Here is a 15,031-nt window from a genome sequence, read left to right on the forward strand (position 1 = left end):
AAAGTTTGTTTATGCAGCTTTCTCAGCCTTAAATTCCCTATCTCCAGGGATCATGTTGCCCTCCTTTCTCCTGGCATAGGGAGGATGCCTCCCCATGGGAGCTTTGTTTCCTGCTTTCAGGGGAGCAAAGGGTCAGAGTGTTCTTCTTGTACTAGCTGATTCTCAAGTAACTTTTTTTTTTTTTTGTAAAATTTTATTTATTCATTTATTTTTGGCTGCATTGGGTCTTCGTTGCTGCTCGCAGGCTTTCTCTAGTTGCAGTGAGCAGGGGCTACTCTTCATTGCGGTGCGCGGCTTCTCATTGCGGTGGCTTCTCTTGTTGCGGAGCATGGGCTTTAGGTGCATGGTTTCAGTAGTTGTGGCATGCGGGCTCCGTAGTTGTGGCTCACGGGCTCTAGAGCGCAGGCTCAGTAGTTGTGGCTCACGGGCTCTAGAGCGCAGGCTCAGTAGTTGTGGCGCACGGGCTTAGTTGCTCTGCGGCATGTGGGATCTTCCCGGACCGGGGCTTGAACCTGTGTTCCCCACATTGGCAGGCGGATTCTTAACCACTGCACCACGAGGGAAGTCCTATGCTATTGTTTGTTGTATGTTACTTCTATATGAGTTGTAAACCCCACAATAATAAATCTTTATTTTTGCTTTAACATTCAATTATTTTTTTTTTCAGTTTTTAACTTTATAACATTACCTTAAACGTGTAAAGAGTTAATCTTATCACACTACACATGGCTGAATTTATTAAAGATAAAAATCACAAATGAGTGACACAGTTATTTGTTACATATTCTTCCCATTACAACTGACAGGTTCACTAATCATACAGTGTATTTTTTTTTTAAAGATTTATTTATTGATTGATTGATTGCTGTGTTGGGTCTTCGTTTCTGTGCCAGGGCTGTCTCTAGTTGCGGCAAGCGGGGGCCACTCTTCATTGTGGTGCGCGGGCCTCTCACTATCGTGGCCTCTCTTGTTGTGGAGCACAGGCTCCAGATGCGCAGGCTCAGTAGTTGTGGCTCACAGGCCTAGTTGCTCCGCGGCATGTGGGATCTTCCCAGACCAGGGCTCGAACCCGTGTCCCCTGCATTAGCAGGCAGATTCTCAACCACTGCGCCACCAGGGAAGCCCCATACAGTGTATTTTATTATTAGAAGCTATAAAGGAGATCAAATCTCTAGTAATTTTTCTTCTTCTCTTTGATTAGTGTGTTGTTTCAGTGTGCAGATAGAATATAGTGTCAGTCACCAAGAGTCTCAGCAGACTTTCGTTTTTCCGGTAAGAATATCCTTGTTTATTTGCAATGTAAAAATTCCCTAGATCATTCTCTAGATCATGCATCATTTTCCATTAATTTGGTCATCAGATCAGGTAAAAAGTCTGTGTGCACCAATTTGCAGAAGTGGTCATCCAGAAGTAAGTGCTGGGCTCAATTATATTTTTAAAATATGGTATAAAGTCTTTTATATTTGCCCACATATTTAGCAGTTTTGTCATTCTTCAGTCCAATTTTGCAGTTGCAATTTTCCATCTAGTATGATTTTCCTTCTTCCTGGAGAGATTCCTTTAACATTTTTTTTTGTAGTGGTGACTACTACTCTCAGCTAATGATTAATTCTCTCAGCTTTTGAATGCCTGAAAAAGTCTTCATTTTGCCTTTTATTTTAGTTCTGTTGAGGTATACTTGACATAAAGTATTCACTGAAAGTGTATAATTTGACAAGGTTTAATATTTATTAACATCTTGATTATCCATGAAATCATCACCTCAATCAAGATAATGAACATATCCATCACCCCCCAAAGTTACCTGGTACCCCTTTGTAAATCCTCCCTTCTGCCTCACCCCCTTTATCTCCCCCACTAATCCACATTTCTGTATTTTCTAGGATTTTGTATGAATGGGATCATTGAGTTAATTTGTTGTTGTTTGGATTCTTTCACTCACTATAATTATTTTGAGATTCACCCATGTTGTTGCAACACAGTTCATTTTTATTGCTGAGTATCTCCTTTTTTGTATGTGGTAAACTACACATGACAAACTTACCATTTTAACCATTTTTAAGTGTATAATTCAGTAGCATTAAGTACATTTACATGTTGTATAACCATCAGCACTATTTCCAGAACTTTTTCATCATTCTCAAATCTTCTTAGTATATAATCTGCTGGGGGGGTTTTGTTTTTTATTTTTTATACAATTTTTTTAAAATAAATTTATTTATTGATTTATTTATGGCTGTGTTGGGTCTTCATTGCTGTGCACGGGCTTTCTCTCGCTGGGGTGAGCCGGGGCTACTCTTCGTTGCGGTGCGTGGGCTTCTCATTGTCGTGGCTTCTCTTGTTGCGGAGCATGGGCTCTAGGCACATGGGCTCAGTAGTTGTGGCTCGCGGGCTCTAGAGCGCTGGCTCAGTGGTTGTGGCACACGGGCGTAGTTGCTCCGCGGCATGTGGGATCTTCCTGGACCAGGGCTCAAACCCGTGTCCCCTGCATTGGCGGGCAGATTCTTAACCACTGTGCCGCCAGGGAAGCCCTTTTATACAATTTTTAAAGTACACTTTTCATTTATAGTTACTACAAACTATTTATAATCTGTTGTTAATCTCATCCAGCGTGTTTTTCATTTCAGACATTGATAAAAAAAGACATTAGCAATTTGAGTTAGGTCTTTTTTATATCAAACATGTCTCTCCTTATCATGTTCATTTTTTCCTGTACTTTCCTGAGCATGTAGATATATAATAGTTATTTTAATGTCCTTGTTTACTAATTCTATTATCTGTCATTTCTGGGTCTGTTTTTATTGATTGCTTTTTCTCTTCATATGGTAATAGTTTCTGACTTTTCTAGGTTTTATTTTTTAATTTTCTGGTGTATATGGTAAGTTTAGATTGGATACCAGACATGAATTTTACATTATTGGGTGTTCTTTCAACTGTTTCTAGGCTTTTTGGGGGATGCTATTTGTATACCTGGGAACAATTTGATCCTTTTGAGGCTTGCTTTTCAGCTTTCTTAAGTGGGTTCAGACCAGCCTTTAGGGTTGGCCTCACTTGACCCCACTACTGAGGACTCCACCTAGTGCTCTGTGAGTTAGGATGTCTTTCTGCCATGGCAGGTGTGAGCTCAGGGGTCCCTCCCCACCTGTGCTGAGCAGCCCACAGTGAGGACTCGGGGGCCCCCCTGCTGATCTCCCTGAGCTCTCTCCATGCAGCTGTCTCTCCTCCAGATAGAAAGCCAGCACCAGGCTTTCTAGCTGCCTCGATCTCTCTCAACACAGGATTCTCTCTGCTCAACTCAGGGAGATCCCTGGGTTTCTCCTCTCTCGGCTGCAGCCTGGACACTCCCCAGCAGCCTTCTGGGGCATCTGTAGGGCTTGCCTTGTTTCCATGCTCTAAGGAATCACTTACTGTCTTCTGCTGCCTGTTGTCTAATGACTGAAAAGTGTTACTTCATGTTTTTTTTCTAAGCCATTGCTTGTATCAGGTTGGTAAATACAGCCTTAGGTGGAGATAAAATGGCTTGACTGCTTATTTTGTATAAATTTTTAACGCTTTTTATTGATTGCTGGGAAGATGTTTTATTTATTTATTTATTTATTTGGTTGTGCTGGGTCTTAGTTGTGGCAGGCAGGCTCCTTAGTGGCGTCTCGCCGGCTCCTTAGTTGTGGCAGGCGGGCTTCTTAGGTGTGGTATGCAAACTCTTAGTTGTGGCATGCATGTGGGTTCTAGTTCCCTGGCCAGGGATCAAACCCAGGCCCCATGCATTGGGAGTGTGGAGTCTTAACTGCTGCGCCACCAGGGAAGTCTCGCTGGGAAGATGTTTATAATGGCTGTATTCTATTCACAGTTCAAGTGTGTCTCCATCCATGCTCAGACATAAAATGATCATTGGAAGCTCATGGGACAATAATGTCTGATAAGACCTCAAGAAACCAAAAGATTTTAGAGATATTAATTTAAGACGTTGGGTCTCATTTGCGTGCCACATTGTGACAACTGCCTTGAAGCTGGGGGGCCTCACATGTATGTTCTGGTTCCCAGCGTGAGTGCATCTCTATCCACGTGGGGCAGGCGGGGGTCCAGATCGGCAATGCCTGCTGGGAGCTGTACTGCCTTGAACATGGAATTCAGCCCGACGGCCAGATGCCAAGTGACAAAACCATCGGCGGTGGGGATGACTCATTCAACACGTTCTTCAGTGAGACCGGGGCTGGCAAGCATGTGCCCAGAGCCGTGTTCGTGGACCTGGAGCCCACCGTGGTCGGTAGGTACCCTGAGACTTAGAAGGGGAAGCACAGAACCTTTGCTGGGTTCCTCCCGATCAGAAGCCCGAGGTAGTTTCCAAGGGGAGCTGCCAGGAGAGAGCACCTTTCAGTGGCGGCCACCCAGGAGACAACCCAGGAGAATGTCACCCTAGAGCCCGTGAGACCCAGGCCACAGAGGGCGCCCAGCAAAAGTCACGCTGATGTCTAGTATGTCAGGGCCATTTCAGCAACACCCCGGGTGTAGCTGTGGGTGTGAACGAAACATGCATGCGCAGAACCGCCTGTGCGGTGTGAGCACTCCCCCGCCTTTGGGAACTGGCCACACTGGCATTTGTTCCCCGGGTTGACTGGACCTTCCCGGAGCCATAAACGGCAGATAAGGCACGTGTATCACACGGAGACCTTTTCTGTGAGACGCTGATGCTGCTGGCCTGCGAGGCGCAGCACGTGCCTGTAGAATTGAAGGTTTCCCCGGACCTGGCCATCCCGGTGAGTCAGCGACCGTCCTTAGAGTCTCGGGCACACTGTCCTCTCTGCAGATGAAGTGCGCACGGGGACCTACAGGCAGCTCTTCCACCCGGAGCAGCTGATCACCGGGAAGGAGGACGCGGCCAATAACTACGCCAGAGGCCATTACACCATCGGCAAGGAGATCGTCGATCTGGTCCTGGACCGGATCCGCAAACTGGTGAGAAGGGCCCTGGGAAGGCCTCCTGGACAGAAGGGGAGGCCCGGGATCTCCCCGGGACATCACTTTGGCAAAACCCAGCAGAACCATGAGTGCAGGGTCTTCCTTTCCGGTGTGGCCGCAGTGCGTCCACGTCTGTAACTGCTAAGTGTGATGCCTGTTCCCTGTGGATGGGTTGAACCCGTATAGTGAACCTGCAGAGGAAGAGTGTGCCGTGACCGGGGCCCTTTGGGGCCCATGGGGGCGGTGGCACGGCTCGTGCAGGCGTGGCCTCACGGCCTCTGCTCTCCCGCAGGCGGACCTGTGCACGGGCCTGCAGGGCTTCCTCATCTTCCACAGCTTCGGGGGTGGCACCGGCTCGGGCTTTGCGTCTCTGCTCATGGAGCGGCTCTCTGTGGACTACGGCAAGAAGTCCAAGCTGGAGTTCGCCATCTACCCGGCCCCCCAGGTGTCCACGGCCGTGGTGGAGCCCTACAACTCCATCCTGACCACGCACACGACCCTGGAGCACTCGGACTGTGCCTTCATGGTGGACAACGAGGCCATCTATGACATCTGTCGGCGCAACCTGGACATCGAGCGGCCCACGTACACCAACCTTAACCGTCTGATCGGGCAGATCGTGTCCTCCATCACGGCCTCCCTGCGCTTTGACGGCGCCCTCAACGTGGACCTGACGGAATTCCAGACCAACCTGGTGCCCTACCCCCGCATCCACTTCCCCCTGGCCACATACGCCCCGGTCATCTCGGCCGAGAAGGCCTACCATGAGCAGCTGTCCGTGGCCGAGATCACCAATGCCTGCTTCGAGCCGGCCAACCAGATGGTCAAGTGTGACCCTCGCCACGGCAAGTACATGGCCTGCTGCATGCTGTACAGGGGGGACGTGGTCCCCAAAGACGTCAATGCGGCCATCGCCACCATCAAGACCAAGCGCACCATCCAGTTTGTGGACTGGTGCCCGACTGGGTTCAAGGTAGGCTGGGCGGTAGCACGTGTTCACCTTCCGCCCGCGGCAGATCCTGGGATGGGGTGCTGCCCCTCTGTGGAGGGTACCCTGTTCCAGGGAAGCCGGGCTGGGTCATGGATTAGTGAGCTGGGGGACAGTTCTCAATCCTTCACTGGTGTCTCTAGAACTTCCTTCCTGAGTCATCGCATGATACAGCTCTGTGAGCGTATTTTTTACAGAAATTATCTGGAGGAGTTCTTGGGTGGAAAACATAGGTTGATTTAGAAATAAGATGTTTTTTCTTATAGTAATTTTTCTTAGAATAGAAATGTAGGAATTTTCTGGGCGTTTTGGTAATTTATGGGGATATTTGAACTTGGGGCATTACTGTAAACTGACTGTTGTCTCTGAATTCCACTTGATTCTATCGGCATGTAAAAATTACATCCAATTTAAGTGTCGTATGGAACGTTTGGTTTACAGCACTGTCATGAATCCTTCTGTGGAGAAGTGGAGATTGGGGAGCCTATACAGTGTGTCCTGGGTTGTCCTCAGACCCAGCTTGCTCCGACCTTCCACTGGACACAGGACAGAAGCCTTGCACCTTACTTGATTCCCAGCCTTCCCTCTGGGAACGGAACTGTGCTTCCCTGAACCTTGCTCTTAGGGCCTCCCCTGGCTCAGATCCCCGCTGCTGCGGTGGGTTCTTACCTAGGAGTCTGGGTTTCTTCCTCTGGTCCAGGGCTCAGCACAGATGGCTGACCCATCACCTGGTTTTGTGAATGGTTTCATGTGCGCACAGCCGTCCCCGCTTATTGGCTCATTGCTGTGGCAGCTCTTGTGCTGCAAAGACAGGGTTGAGTATCTGTGACAGAGCCCCTGTGGCCCAGCAGCCTAGAACGTGTGCCGTCGTCCCCTTGACAGACCCTGTATCTCCTGCCGAAACCCCTGGTCACGTGATCCCTGGTCTGAAGCTTGGACTGCCTCTCCCTTGGTCCCAGTGCTGGGATCTCGATCCCTCCCTCTTACTTAGCGCTCACGTGGGCCGCGTCCATGGCAGTGGTCACAGCGTCAGGGACCTCTGACAGTGTGCTTGTCACTCTGCTATGTGTACACTGTTTGGTGGGAAAGCAGAGGGTGTGACCTGCCCTCGTGATTCTGCCACAGTTGTGTTCTCTGAATCTGCCTGGGTGGAAAAGGCTCAGCTACAGACATTAATCCTCATCTTGTTGAACCCTCTGGAGAAAATAACATATGAAGAATCCCAAGCAGTGTCCCTTCTTAGAGGGAAGATAGTCCTATCACCTGTGTACCTATCACGTGTCACAGTTGCTGGGACACAGCCTCTCCAGCAGCTTGGGTGTGAGCCAGGGTGGCAGGCTCTGGGGCTCCTCTTTCCGTTTTCCTTGTCTGGAAACCAGAATCCTGCTTTCCTGGCACCTTGCTTGGCACACAGCTGGGCCTAGAGTACAGGGTGGCCCCAGCCTCCCCGGGTCACCAGCAAGCACCTCCATGCCTTCTGATTCCACGAATGCAGCCACCATTCCTGGATTGACGGAAGCTTCACGCAGTGCTTTCTCCCCTTCTTTGGCAGGTGGGCATCAACTACCAGCCCCCCACAGTGGTCCCAGGGGGAGACCTGGCCAAGGTGCAGCGGGCTGTGTGCATGCTGAGCAACACCACGGCCATCGCCGAGGCCTGGGCCCGCCTGGACCACAAATTCGACCTCATGTACGCCAAGCGTGCCTTCGTGCACTGGTACGTGGGGGAGGGCATGGAGGAGGGCGAGTTCTCGGAGGCCCGGGAGGACCTGGCAGCACTGGAGAAAGATTACGAAGAGGTGGGTGTGGACTCGGTGGAAGCGGAGGCCGAGGAAGGGGAAGAGTACTGAACGGGAGGGAGCGGGCTAGTGGCCCCCTGTACCCCGCCAACTGTCATGTTACAGATGTTTATCTACAGTTTCTGAATTAAACCTCTGTTGTGCTCACCTGGAACATGCTCATCTGTCCACAGGAGCAGGGAGGACCCCTCTGCTGGGCCATGTGGACGGCTGTCCAGCTGCTTGGGCTGCGCTGCTGGGGTGGGTGGACCTACATCTGTGAGGAGCCTCTGCTTATGTGACGTGACCCAAGGGCAAAAAGTCAGTGTTTCCAATCCAAGGTTTAAAAACAAATAATTCTAGGAAAACTGAGTTAGGTTTTTCAATTGAATTTGCCATTTTTCAGGCTTCTTTATTGATGGGACAAGTGGACTAAGGTGTAAAAGCTTAGAATTGGAGTTTGAAAACCTGAGGTCCATGTAAACCTGTAAAACTGGGTCAAATGTGGAAGGTCAAGACATTTTGGGGGAAAGGGTTTTACTGGATTCTCTGTGGCATGCATGACCCACAGAGGGTTAAAAGTTCTAGGTCACGGCCCTTCTGTCCTCAAACCCCTGCTGCACCTGAGCGCCCAGGGAGGGCCTCAGTGAAAACGCAGAAGACCTGGTAATATGCACGTTTTCTCACAGGCTCAAAAATGAGGTCTGGGAGGTGGGGTCACTGGTTGAAGTCACTTGGTTGGTTCAGCTGAAGCGTGACGAGGACCAGCACACAGATCTAATTATAAATCTCTGTGCCTTAATATATTCAAAAGGTAACAGAAGACATCTTGAACAGACCCTCAGGTTTTCAGAGGTTTATTACCAACGGGAGGAGCAGCCTGTCTGAGAGGCTGGCAGCCCGCGGTGGGCCCATGTGAATCCTCTTGCTCAGGTGTTGCTCCGCGTGGGGCTCTTCCCCGGCCCGCCCCCCTTGGGCAGCCTGGTGGCGCTGGGCTGGCGGGGCATCCTCTGGCTGGATCCTTCCCGGACGCCACGCTCTGGCAGCGCCGGGCCTCCGCCAAGGGCACCGCTGCCTTTGTTTCTCCCTGAGCAGACACAGAACACAGGCGTTAGTAACCTGGCAGAGGCCACCTCGCAACACCTATTGTCTGTGTCCCGAGAGCAGTGCTGGGGCAGCTTGGCGTGTCGACCCCCAGCAACTGCCCTCCCTGTCAGACTGGTGACGCAGGAAGCATGTTAGTCAGGCTTCTGGATTTGGATCTTGGAAGCTCTTCCTCATACATTTTCCTCCCTCTCCCCTCAGTGTTCTACAACTATTCAGGTTCACCGGGTCCTATGACTGGGCTCCTGCTGAGGACGCGCCCTGTCCATGGGGTGGTCACGCTCAGGTGCAGAGCACAGCTCCGGCCACTCCCCCACTGGTAACCTGCCAGCTTTAGTCTGTCTTGTGCCGACAGCCAGGAAGGTCTGCAGTCATGCCTGGGCCAGTGCCTGTGGCATCAGCAACAGAGAGGACCCCGGGGGACAAGCGTGCCTGGGCCACAGTCCCTCCCCACTGGGCCTGCCTCAGCCTGGGCTCTCCTCCGGCCTGCAGCTCTGACCCCCAGCCTCCATCCCGGTTTAGTCCAACAGCCTGCAGTGGGGAACGGGGGGCTCTTGGACAGAAGACATGACAGTTTCCTAGGGGCTTGTTAAGTCGTTTCTGCTCACGGGCTGTCACCTTGGGCAAGGGGAGGGACCTGCATTTGAGACTCAAGTCCGTGCTCTAATCCTCACACCTAGCTTCTCCCCAGGACTCCTGCAGGGATAGGATGGCCCTTCTCAAGACGCTTTCTGGGAAAGTTCTTCCTCAGAGAGCAGGAGGTCTGTGCTGCCTGGCACGGGGTGTGGGGGGGGGGGGTGGGTTGCAGTGGCATCAGCTTGGAACCCTGACAGCTTGGGTTTCCCTGGCGTTGCTTCCCCCTCGAGAACCCGTGTGTACTCGATTTGACAAAAGTGTAGTAGTAACGGGTTCGCCAGTGCCAGGCGGAGTAGACAGGAGCGTGTGGTAGGGTGAAGCCGGGCCAACTCTGTCCCAGTGACTCCCGGAGACAGAAGCAAAGAGAAACATCACCCCTCATCTCTGGTACAAATGCTAATCTTCTGGTCCCCACTGACTGGTCCTGTGAGTGCATGGGCCCCACCACCCTGCAGGGTCTCCCAAATGTGCCAGTGCCCTGCTCAGGCCATGCTTCCTCCTCTCCACCAAGGCTGAGCCGGGCCAAATCAGGTCCGTGGAGCCCATGGCCTAGCCCTGGGTGCCGGGTGCTCCCAAAGCACAGCTCAGGCGTAGCTCCACTGCAAGCAGCAGGGCGGGTCCCAGCTGCAGGCCTCACTTTGAAGCCAGCTTTGCTTTGGCTTGCACATGTGTGTTTCCTCTCCCCCTCAGTGTAATGACCAGGGCCCCTCTGGACGCTCAAGGATGACAGGAAACTAGAAAAGAGCAAGTAATGTTCACCTTTAAATCTGACGAGGCCGATAAACCCTGGAAATAAGAAACATGTAACTTTGAGTCATAGAAGGTGTCAAGAAAACTATCTAAGGATGAAAGTAGCCCATTTATCCAGCTCAGTGTGATTCTTAGAACCCTAAAGGAATCACATGCTTTGGGCGTTCTTGGGGAGACCCACTCAGGCCTCATTTCACACGTGGCTGTGGAGGTCAAGAAGGTTTGCAGGGCCCAGTGGACCCAGCAAGGGGCATCTGGGAGCTCGTCAGGCCTGCTCCAGCTCCCTCCTGACGGTAATTAGGGTCCGATGGAATGCAGTGAGGGCTGGGGCTGAGCCAAGGGTGACCACAAGCTGCGGTGGGGGTGGTGGGGACATGCTCCCAGGCCTGGTTCCTGTGGGGCCCTCTTTAAGGGTCAAAGACAGACAAGGGTGTCTGTTAAAAACAGTCTGGTTTACCCCCCTACCCCTGAAACCAGCTGTGGCCACTCAGTGTTGGATGCCCCCTAATGAAGCAAATGCCCCGAATTCACCAGCCCATTGCCACCTGTGACTCAGGGGGGGGCCCCTGAAGCTGGGGAACCACCCAGACCCGGTAGGACCCACTCTGCCATTGACTTTTGGAGTAGCCCCCGGGACCCCTGATCACCCACCCTGAGAGCTCTGCCGCAGAGCTGGGCGGGAACGAGAATTATAGAAAGCCCCAGAGCGCTTTCTCCTGGGTGGTGGGCGCACCCCCTTGTGGAATCACAGGCCAGATGGCTGCCGAGGCCAAATGTCAGTGACCGGCTGTGAGCCAACACGGAAGGCATGTTGTGTGCGGAGGGGTGGGGGAACGGGTGGGTGAGAAATGAGAGGGAAAGAATACACCACAGCCCTGCTATCTGCAAGGCCGGCTGGCGGGGTCTGGTGGCCAGGATGAGCGGGCGGCCAGGGGTGTGCAGAGCACACAGCAGGGGCTTGATCGGTGCTTCCAGAACAGATACAGACAGAACAATGCACAACACGGACTGTACATGTGCGCTTTAACCTTTAACTCAGCCCACACTTCTGGGGAGGTGATCCCCACATGGACGTGCCTGACTCTTCCAGGCACACGGCCCGATGCCGTGTTGGGGAGAAGCTCGGCGTGAGTGCTCTGCAGCTGCGCTGCCGCCAGAGACGGGCTGCAAGCCACCTGCGTGGTCTTTAGCTTTTTCAAGAGCCATGTTAAAAAGTAAAAGAAACAGGAAATTGACTTAAATGTTTCAATTAACCCAAACATCCAGTATGTCATTTTAGTGGGTAATCAGTATAAAAGTTATCCGTGAGGTGTCCATTACCTTCTGGTGCCAACGCTCGGGTACCTCTCCTCATGGCTCCGCACACCAGACTCCACCTTAGGCTTTCCGGGGGGGACATCTTTTTAGAATGTGTGGTTTCCCTAAACTTCAACAGCACACAACTGAACCTAACTCCGCGTCCTTAACAAGACAAGCATGACCCCCCTGAGCTCTCAGGACAGAAATGGTGAGCCTGACAGGCCCCACAGGGCACCTGGATGGCCAGGGGACAGGAACCCAGAGAGCCAAGCCCTTGAGTGGGGCTCCAGCCCTTGATCTGGGTCAACCTCACTCCGATTCTGAGGGAAACCTAAGGCCAGCTGGCTCCAACGTTCCCAAACCCCCACCACCAGCCTAGACCACCAAGGTTCCCCACTGCTTACTCTGTGACAATGCTCCTTATTTTCTCTACCCAGATCCTGCCATTAACCAGGTGACCAGAGATCTGTGTGGACAGATGCTATGACATGCAGCCTCAGAGATCTATCTCATTGGTGGCCTCTGCCTCTGGCCTCAGTGTACTCCTGGCACGGCCCCTCATCTGCCCTCTACCTCCACTGGGCATCTCCCCAGGGCCTCAGTGCCCTTGTACCCTGGCTGGTGGCCGCCCAGCCCAGCAGGACCTATGGCCTGAGCACTCAAGGGGAAACGACCCTGTGGGGCCCAGTGCCCCATGCCTCTCTAGTCCCTGGCCCGGGGCTTCCTCCCCACCTCCCATCCCTCTATGCGGTGCTCCCAGCCCCGCACCCCAACACACCCTTGACTGCACCCTCTGCCTCCCTCCCCTCACACCCCAGCTCAGCCCCCTCCCAGGGGCTGCAGCAGCACACAGGACTCTGCAGCTGGTGCAAGGGCCCTGCCCCCAGCTTGTTTAACGCCTGCCGCTCCAGCAAGGCCGGTGCTGTCCTTCGAGACTGGACGCCCGTCACTGTCAGTATGTCTAGCCACTGGATAGACAGCATGTCCACCTTGCAGCCCCACTGTGCCCTCAGCACTGAGAGCAGGCCTGGCACTGAGCAAGGGAGGGAGTGGCAAAACCCCCGAGTGAGGGGATCTCTCTCCTTTAGTCCCCACGCTCCTCAGGCCCCCTGTCCAAGCTCCAGGCACACCTGGAACAACAAGGTGGGTGATGTAGGGAGGGGCACGTGGGAGGGTGCAGCTAGAGCTCCCATGGGATTTCACACTCTAATACACCAGCCTCATCGTGCCTGGCAGTGCCTGGAAGGCACCCCCAGCTCAGGAACCAGGCAGTTGAGGGGAGCCATGGTCTGATCCTCCAGGCAGCCAGTCCAGGGGGGTGATGGCATCTAAGAGGCCCAGGTGCCTGTCACACCTCAGGCTTTGCTCTCCACAGCACACCACGCTGTCCCTTCCCTGCCCCTTGGGTGTCCTCCTCTGGGCTGGGGGCAGCTCTACAGAGCGCAAGTCTCACCAGCAGAGTTAGCCTTTGGGGACGGAGTGTGGGCCTGTCCTGTGAGCACTACACTTGTCTCTAATGAGCGGAGCTGTGAAATCGCGCCCTCAGTCCCTAAGCTGCGGGGCAGGGATGGCCCACTGGGTCCTGCCCTTGCAGCTCAAAGCTGCTCTGCCTTTCTGGGGGCCACAGCAGTTTCCACGGAAACAGGAGAGAGTACCAACCCCCAGAGATAAACGAATAAACGCAACCTGCAAAAGGAGAGAACAGGCAGCAAGAGAACCGGAGGGAACCGGGGGGCCCCGGAGAAAGAGGCGAGTGCGAGGCAGCTGGGCCGTGGAGCAGAACTGGAGAGGCCGCAGGCTGCAGGGCCGAGGAAAAGGAGGGCCTTGCGGGGGGGGTACAGTTCTCGGCAGAGAGAAAGGAGGCCGCTGGAGGTCAGAGAGAGACACAAAGAGAGCAGACAGCGTGCATCAGTGAGAAGGCCTGCACTCCAGTGCCCAGGGCCTCTCAGGACGGGGGCACGGGCGCCCAGGGCCCAGGCACACCCACCCACAGGGCCCAGCTGCCCTCCGCCCCAACGTCAGCCCCTTCTCAGGATGTTTCTGGCTAAGGAGCCAGCCTGGAGATCCTGCTGCATTTCAGAGGGTTTCTGGAATGGGGAGCAGAAGTGACACCCCAAGCGGATTAGAGCTCCATCATGACACTCTGGTCACCAGCACCTGCTCATCCCCCAGCCATGACCCTCCAGACTGAGGAGGCCCCTCGGGCCTCTGTACCCTGCCAGCCAGGGCTGCCAGGCTACACCCACCCGCAGCCCAAGGATGGAAGCTTCGCTGTCCAGATTCCTGGGCAGGACCTGGGCCGGGTGGGGTGCCAACAAGGGCACGCAGGAAGGCCTCTGCCCGTCCTGCTCCCTGAGGTCTTCCGTACAGGCTATACAGGCCATGAGGACAGGAACCAAAGCTGCCTTGTTCCTATGTTTGTGGGATAAAAACGTGAGAGCAGAGGTGGGGAGAAACTGGGGTCGCAAAAATCCCAGACGAGGTCTAGCCTGCCTGGGTCTCCCACCCTGTGTCCTCCCGATCTGGAAGTGCACCCTCAAAGGTGGCAGCAAAGTCGAAGCTAGGGACGGGAGTCCAAGGAGCCAGACCTTGGATAGACCCAGCCTGTCCTGGGACAAGAGGAACAGAAAGGCCTGGCCACTCAGGGCCAAACCCGCGCGGTGCCAGGCGCTGCCCCCTTTCCGCCCCCGTCGCCCTCCCCGCCGCCCGGGCCCGGCTCTGACCTCGGGTCTCAGGCACGCCGGGCGTGGGCAGGGGCGCCGCCGCGGGGTCCTGGGGCTCGCTCGCCAGCCTCTGCCCGGCGCACATGGACTTGAGCATCTGGAAGACTGCGAGGGGCGCCACATTTAGCTTCAACAAGTCCACCAGGATCCTGGCGAGAACACACGCTGCGGCAGTGAGCCCTACTCGCCCGGTCCGGCAGTCCCCGGGGACCCCGACTACCCCGGGACCCCGCCTCCGCCGGGCGCTCACTTGAACACGTCGGGGTCCATGGCGCCGCCCGCCGCCTGCGCCAGCTCGAACAGCTCCATCTCCTCGGCGCTCAGCACCTTCTTCCGCCGCAGCGCCAGCTTCTGCAGGGCCGCCTCCAGCCCCGGTGGCGGCCCCGGCCCGGGCCCCGCGCCCGGCGCCGCCATCTGCGGACCGCGGAGGGTGCGCGTCGCTGGGTCTGGTCCCCGCTCCGCACGGCCCCGCCCGGTCCGGCCCGCCGCGCCCCCTACCGGCCCGCCGCGCGCCCCTCTCCCCGCAGAGCCCACGTCATCCGGCGCTCAGACCCGGGCCCGGGCGGCTGCGGGCGTGCGTAAGACCGGGCCCTTGGAGACGGGGCTTCCCCGCGCGCTAGCCGAAGTGGTGGCACGCAGTGCAGCGCGGGCATTCTGTGGGCGCTCAATAAATGCCCTTCGGGCCCAGAGCGTAACTGTTCCGCGCCGACTCCGCGGTAGGGGGCGCGCTTCGAGGCGCTAACGCACCGATACGTCTTCGCGCACGCGTGCTCCTTGCGGAGGATTTCTTCGCTGCGC

General features: G+C 54.7%; 2 protein-coding genes across 3 annotated transcripts; one reads left to right on the top strand and one right to left on the bottom strand.

Annotated features, from left to right (window-relative positions):
• The first annotated feature begins 4,045 nt into the window (after window positions 1–4,045).
• LOC118880353 (tubulin alpha-3 chain) lies at window positions 4,046–7,793 on the top strand. The gene is made up of 4 exons (XM_036824010.1): window positions 4,046–4,264; window positions 4,805–4,953; window positions 5,249–5,929; window positions 7,497–7,793. Exons 1-4 carry the CDS (start codon window positions 4,144–4,146, stop codon window positions 7,791–7,793), a joined length of 1,248 nt encoding a protein of 415 aa, XP_036679905.1. The 5' UTR covers window positions 4,046–4,143.
• A 769-nt stretch (window positions 7,794–8,562) lies between these two features.
• MZT2B (mitotic spindle organizing protein 2B) lies at window positions 8,563–14,894 on the bottom strand. 2 transcript variants are annotated; one of them, XM_036824011.1, is made up of 4 exons: window positions 14,484–14,894; window positions 14,234–14,382; window positions 13,197–13,376; window positions 8,563–8,808 (listed from the first exon to the last, which is right to left on the bottom strand). In XM_036824011.1, exons 1-4 carry the CDS (start codon window positions 14,645–14,647, stop codon window positions 8,651–8,653), a joined length of 651 nt encoding a protein of 216 aa, XP_036679906.1. In that variant the 5' UTR covers window positions 14,648–14,894; the 3' UTR covers window positions 8,563–8,650. The 2 variants fall into 2 exon arrangements, with proteins under 2 accessions (XP_036679906.1, XP_036679908.1); XM_036824013.1 differs by lacking the exon at window positions 13,197–13,376 and having other exon boundaries at window positions 14,484–14,790.
• Between the last annotated feature and the right edge of the window lie 137 nt (window positions 14,895–15,031).

This window comes from Balaenoptera musculus, chromosome 14 (assembly GCF_009873245.2).
Source record: "Balaenoptera musculus isolate JJ_BM4_2016_0621 chromosome 14, mBalMus1.pri.v3, whole genome shotgun sequence".
Lineage (NCBI taxonomy): Eukaryota > Metazoa > Chordata > Mammalia > Artiodactyla > Balaenopteridae > Balaenoptera > Balaenoptera musculus.

Coding starts and splice junctions, on each gene's coding strand:
- MZT2B (XM_036824011.1), bottom strand. CDS start 14,647: ATGGCGGCGCCGGGCGCGGGGCCCGGGCCGGGGCCGCCACCGGGGCTG. Junction 14,383..14,483: donor ATGGACCCCGACGTGTTCAA/GTGAGCGCCCGG, acceptor TGTTCTCGCCAG/GATCCTGGTGGACTTGTTGA. Junction 8,809..13,196: donor CCTGTTCTCTCCTTTTGCAG/GTTGCGTTTATT, acceptor GTGTCTGCTCAG/GGAGAAACAAAGGCAGCGGT.
- LOC118880353 (XM_036824010.1), top strand. CDS start 4,144: ATGCCAAGTGACAAAACCATCGGCGGTGGGGATGACTCATTCAACACG. Junction 4,265..4,804: donor CCTGGAGCCCACCGTGGTCG/GTAGGTACCCTG, acceptor TCCTCTCTGCAG/ATGAAGTGCGCACGGGGACC. Junction 5,930..7,496: donor GGTGCCCGACTGGGTTCAAG/GTAGGCTGGGCG, acceptor CTTCTTTGGCAG/GTGGGCATCAACTACCAGCC.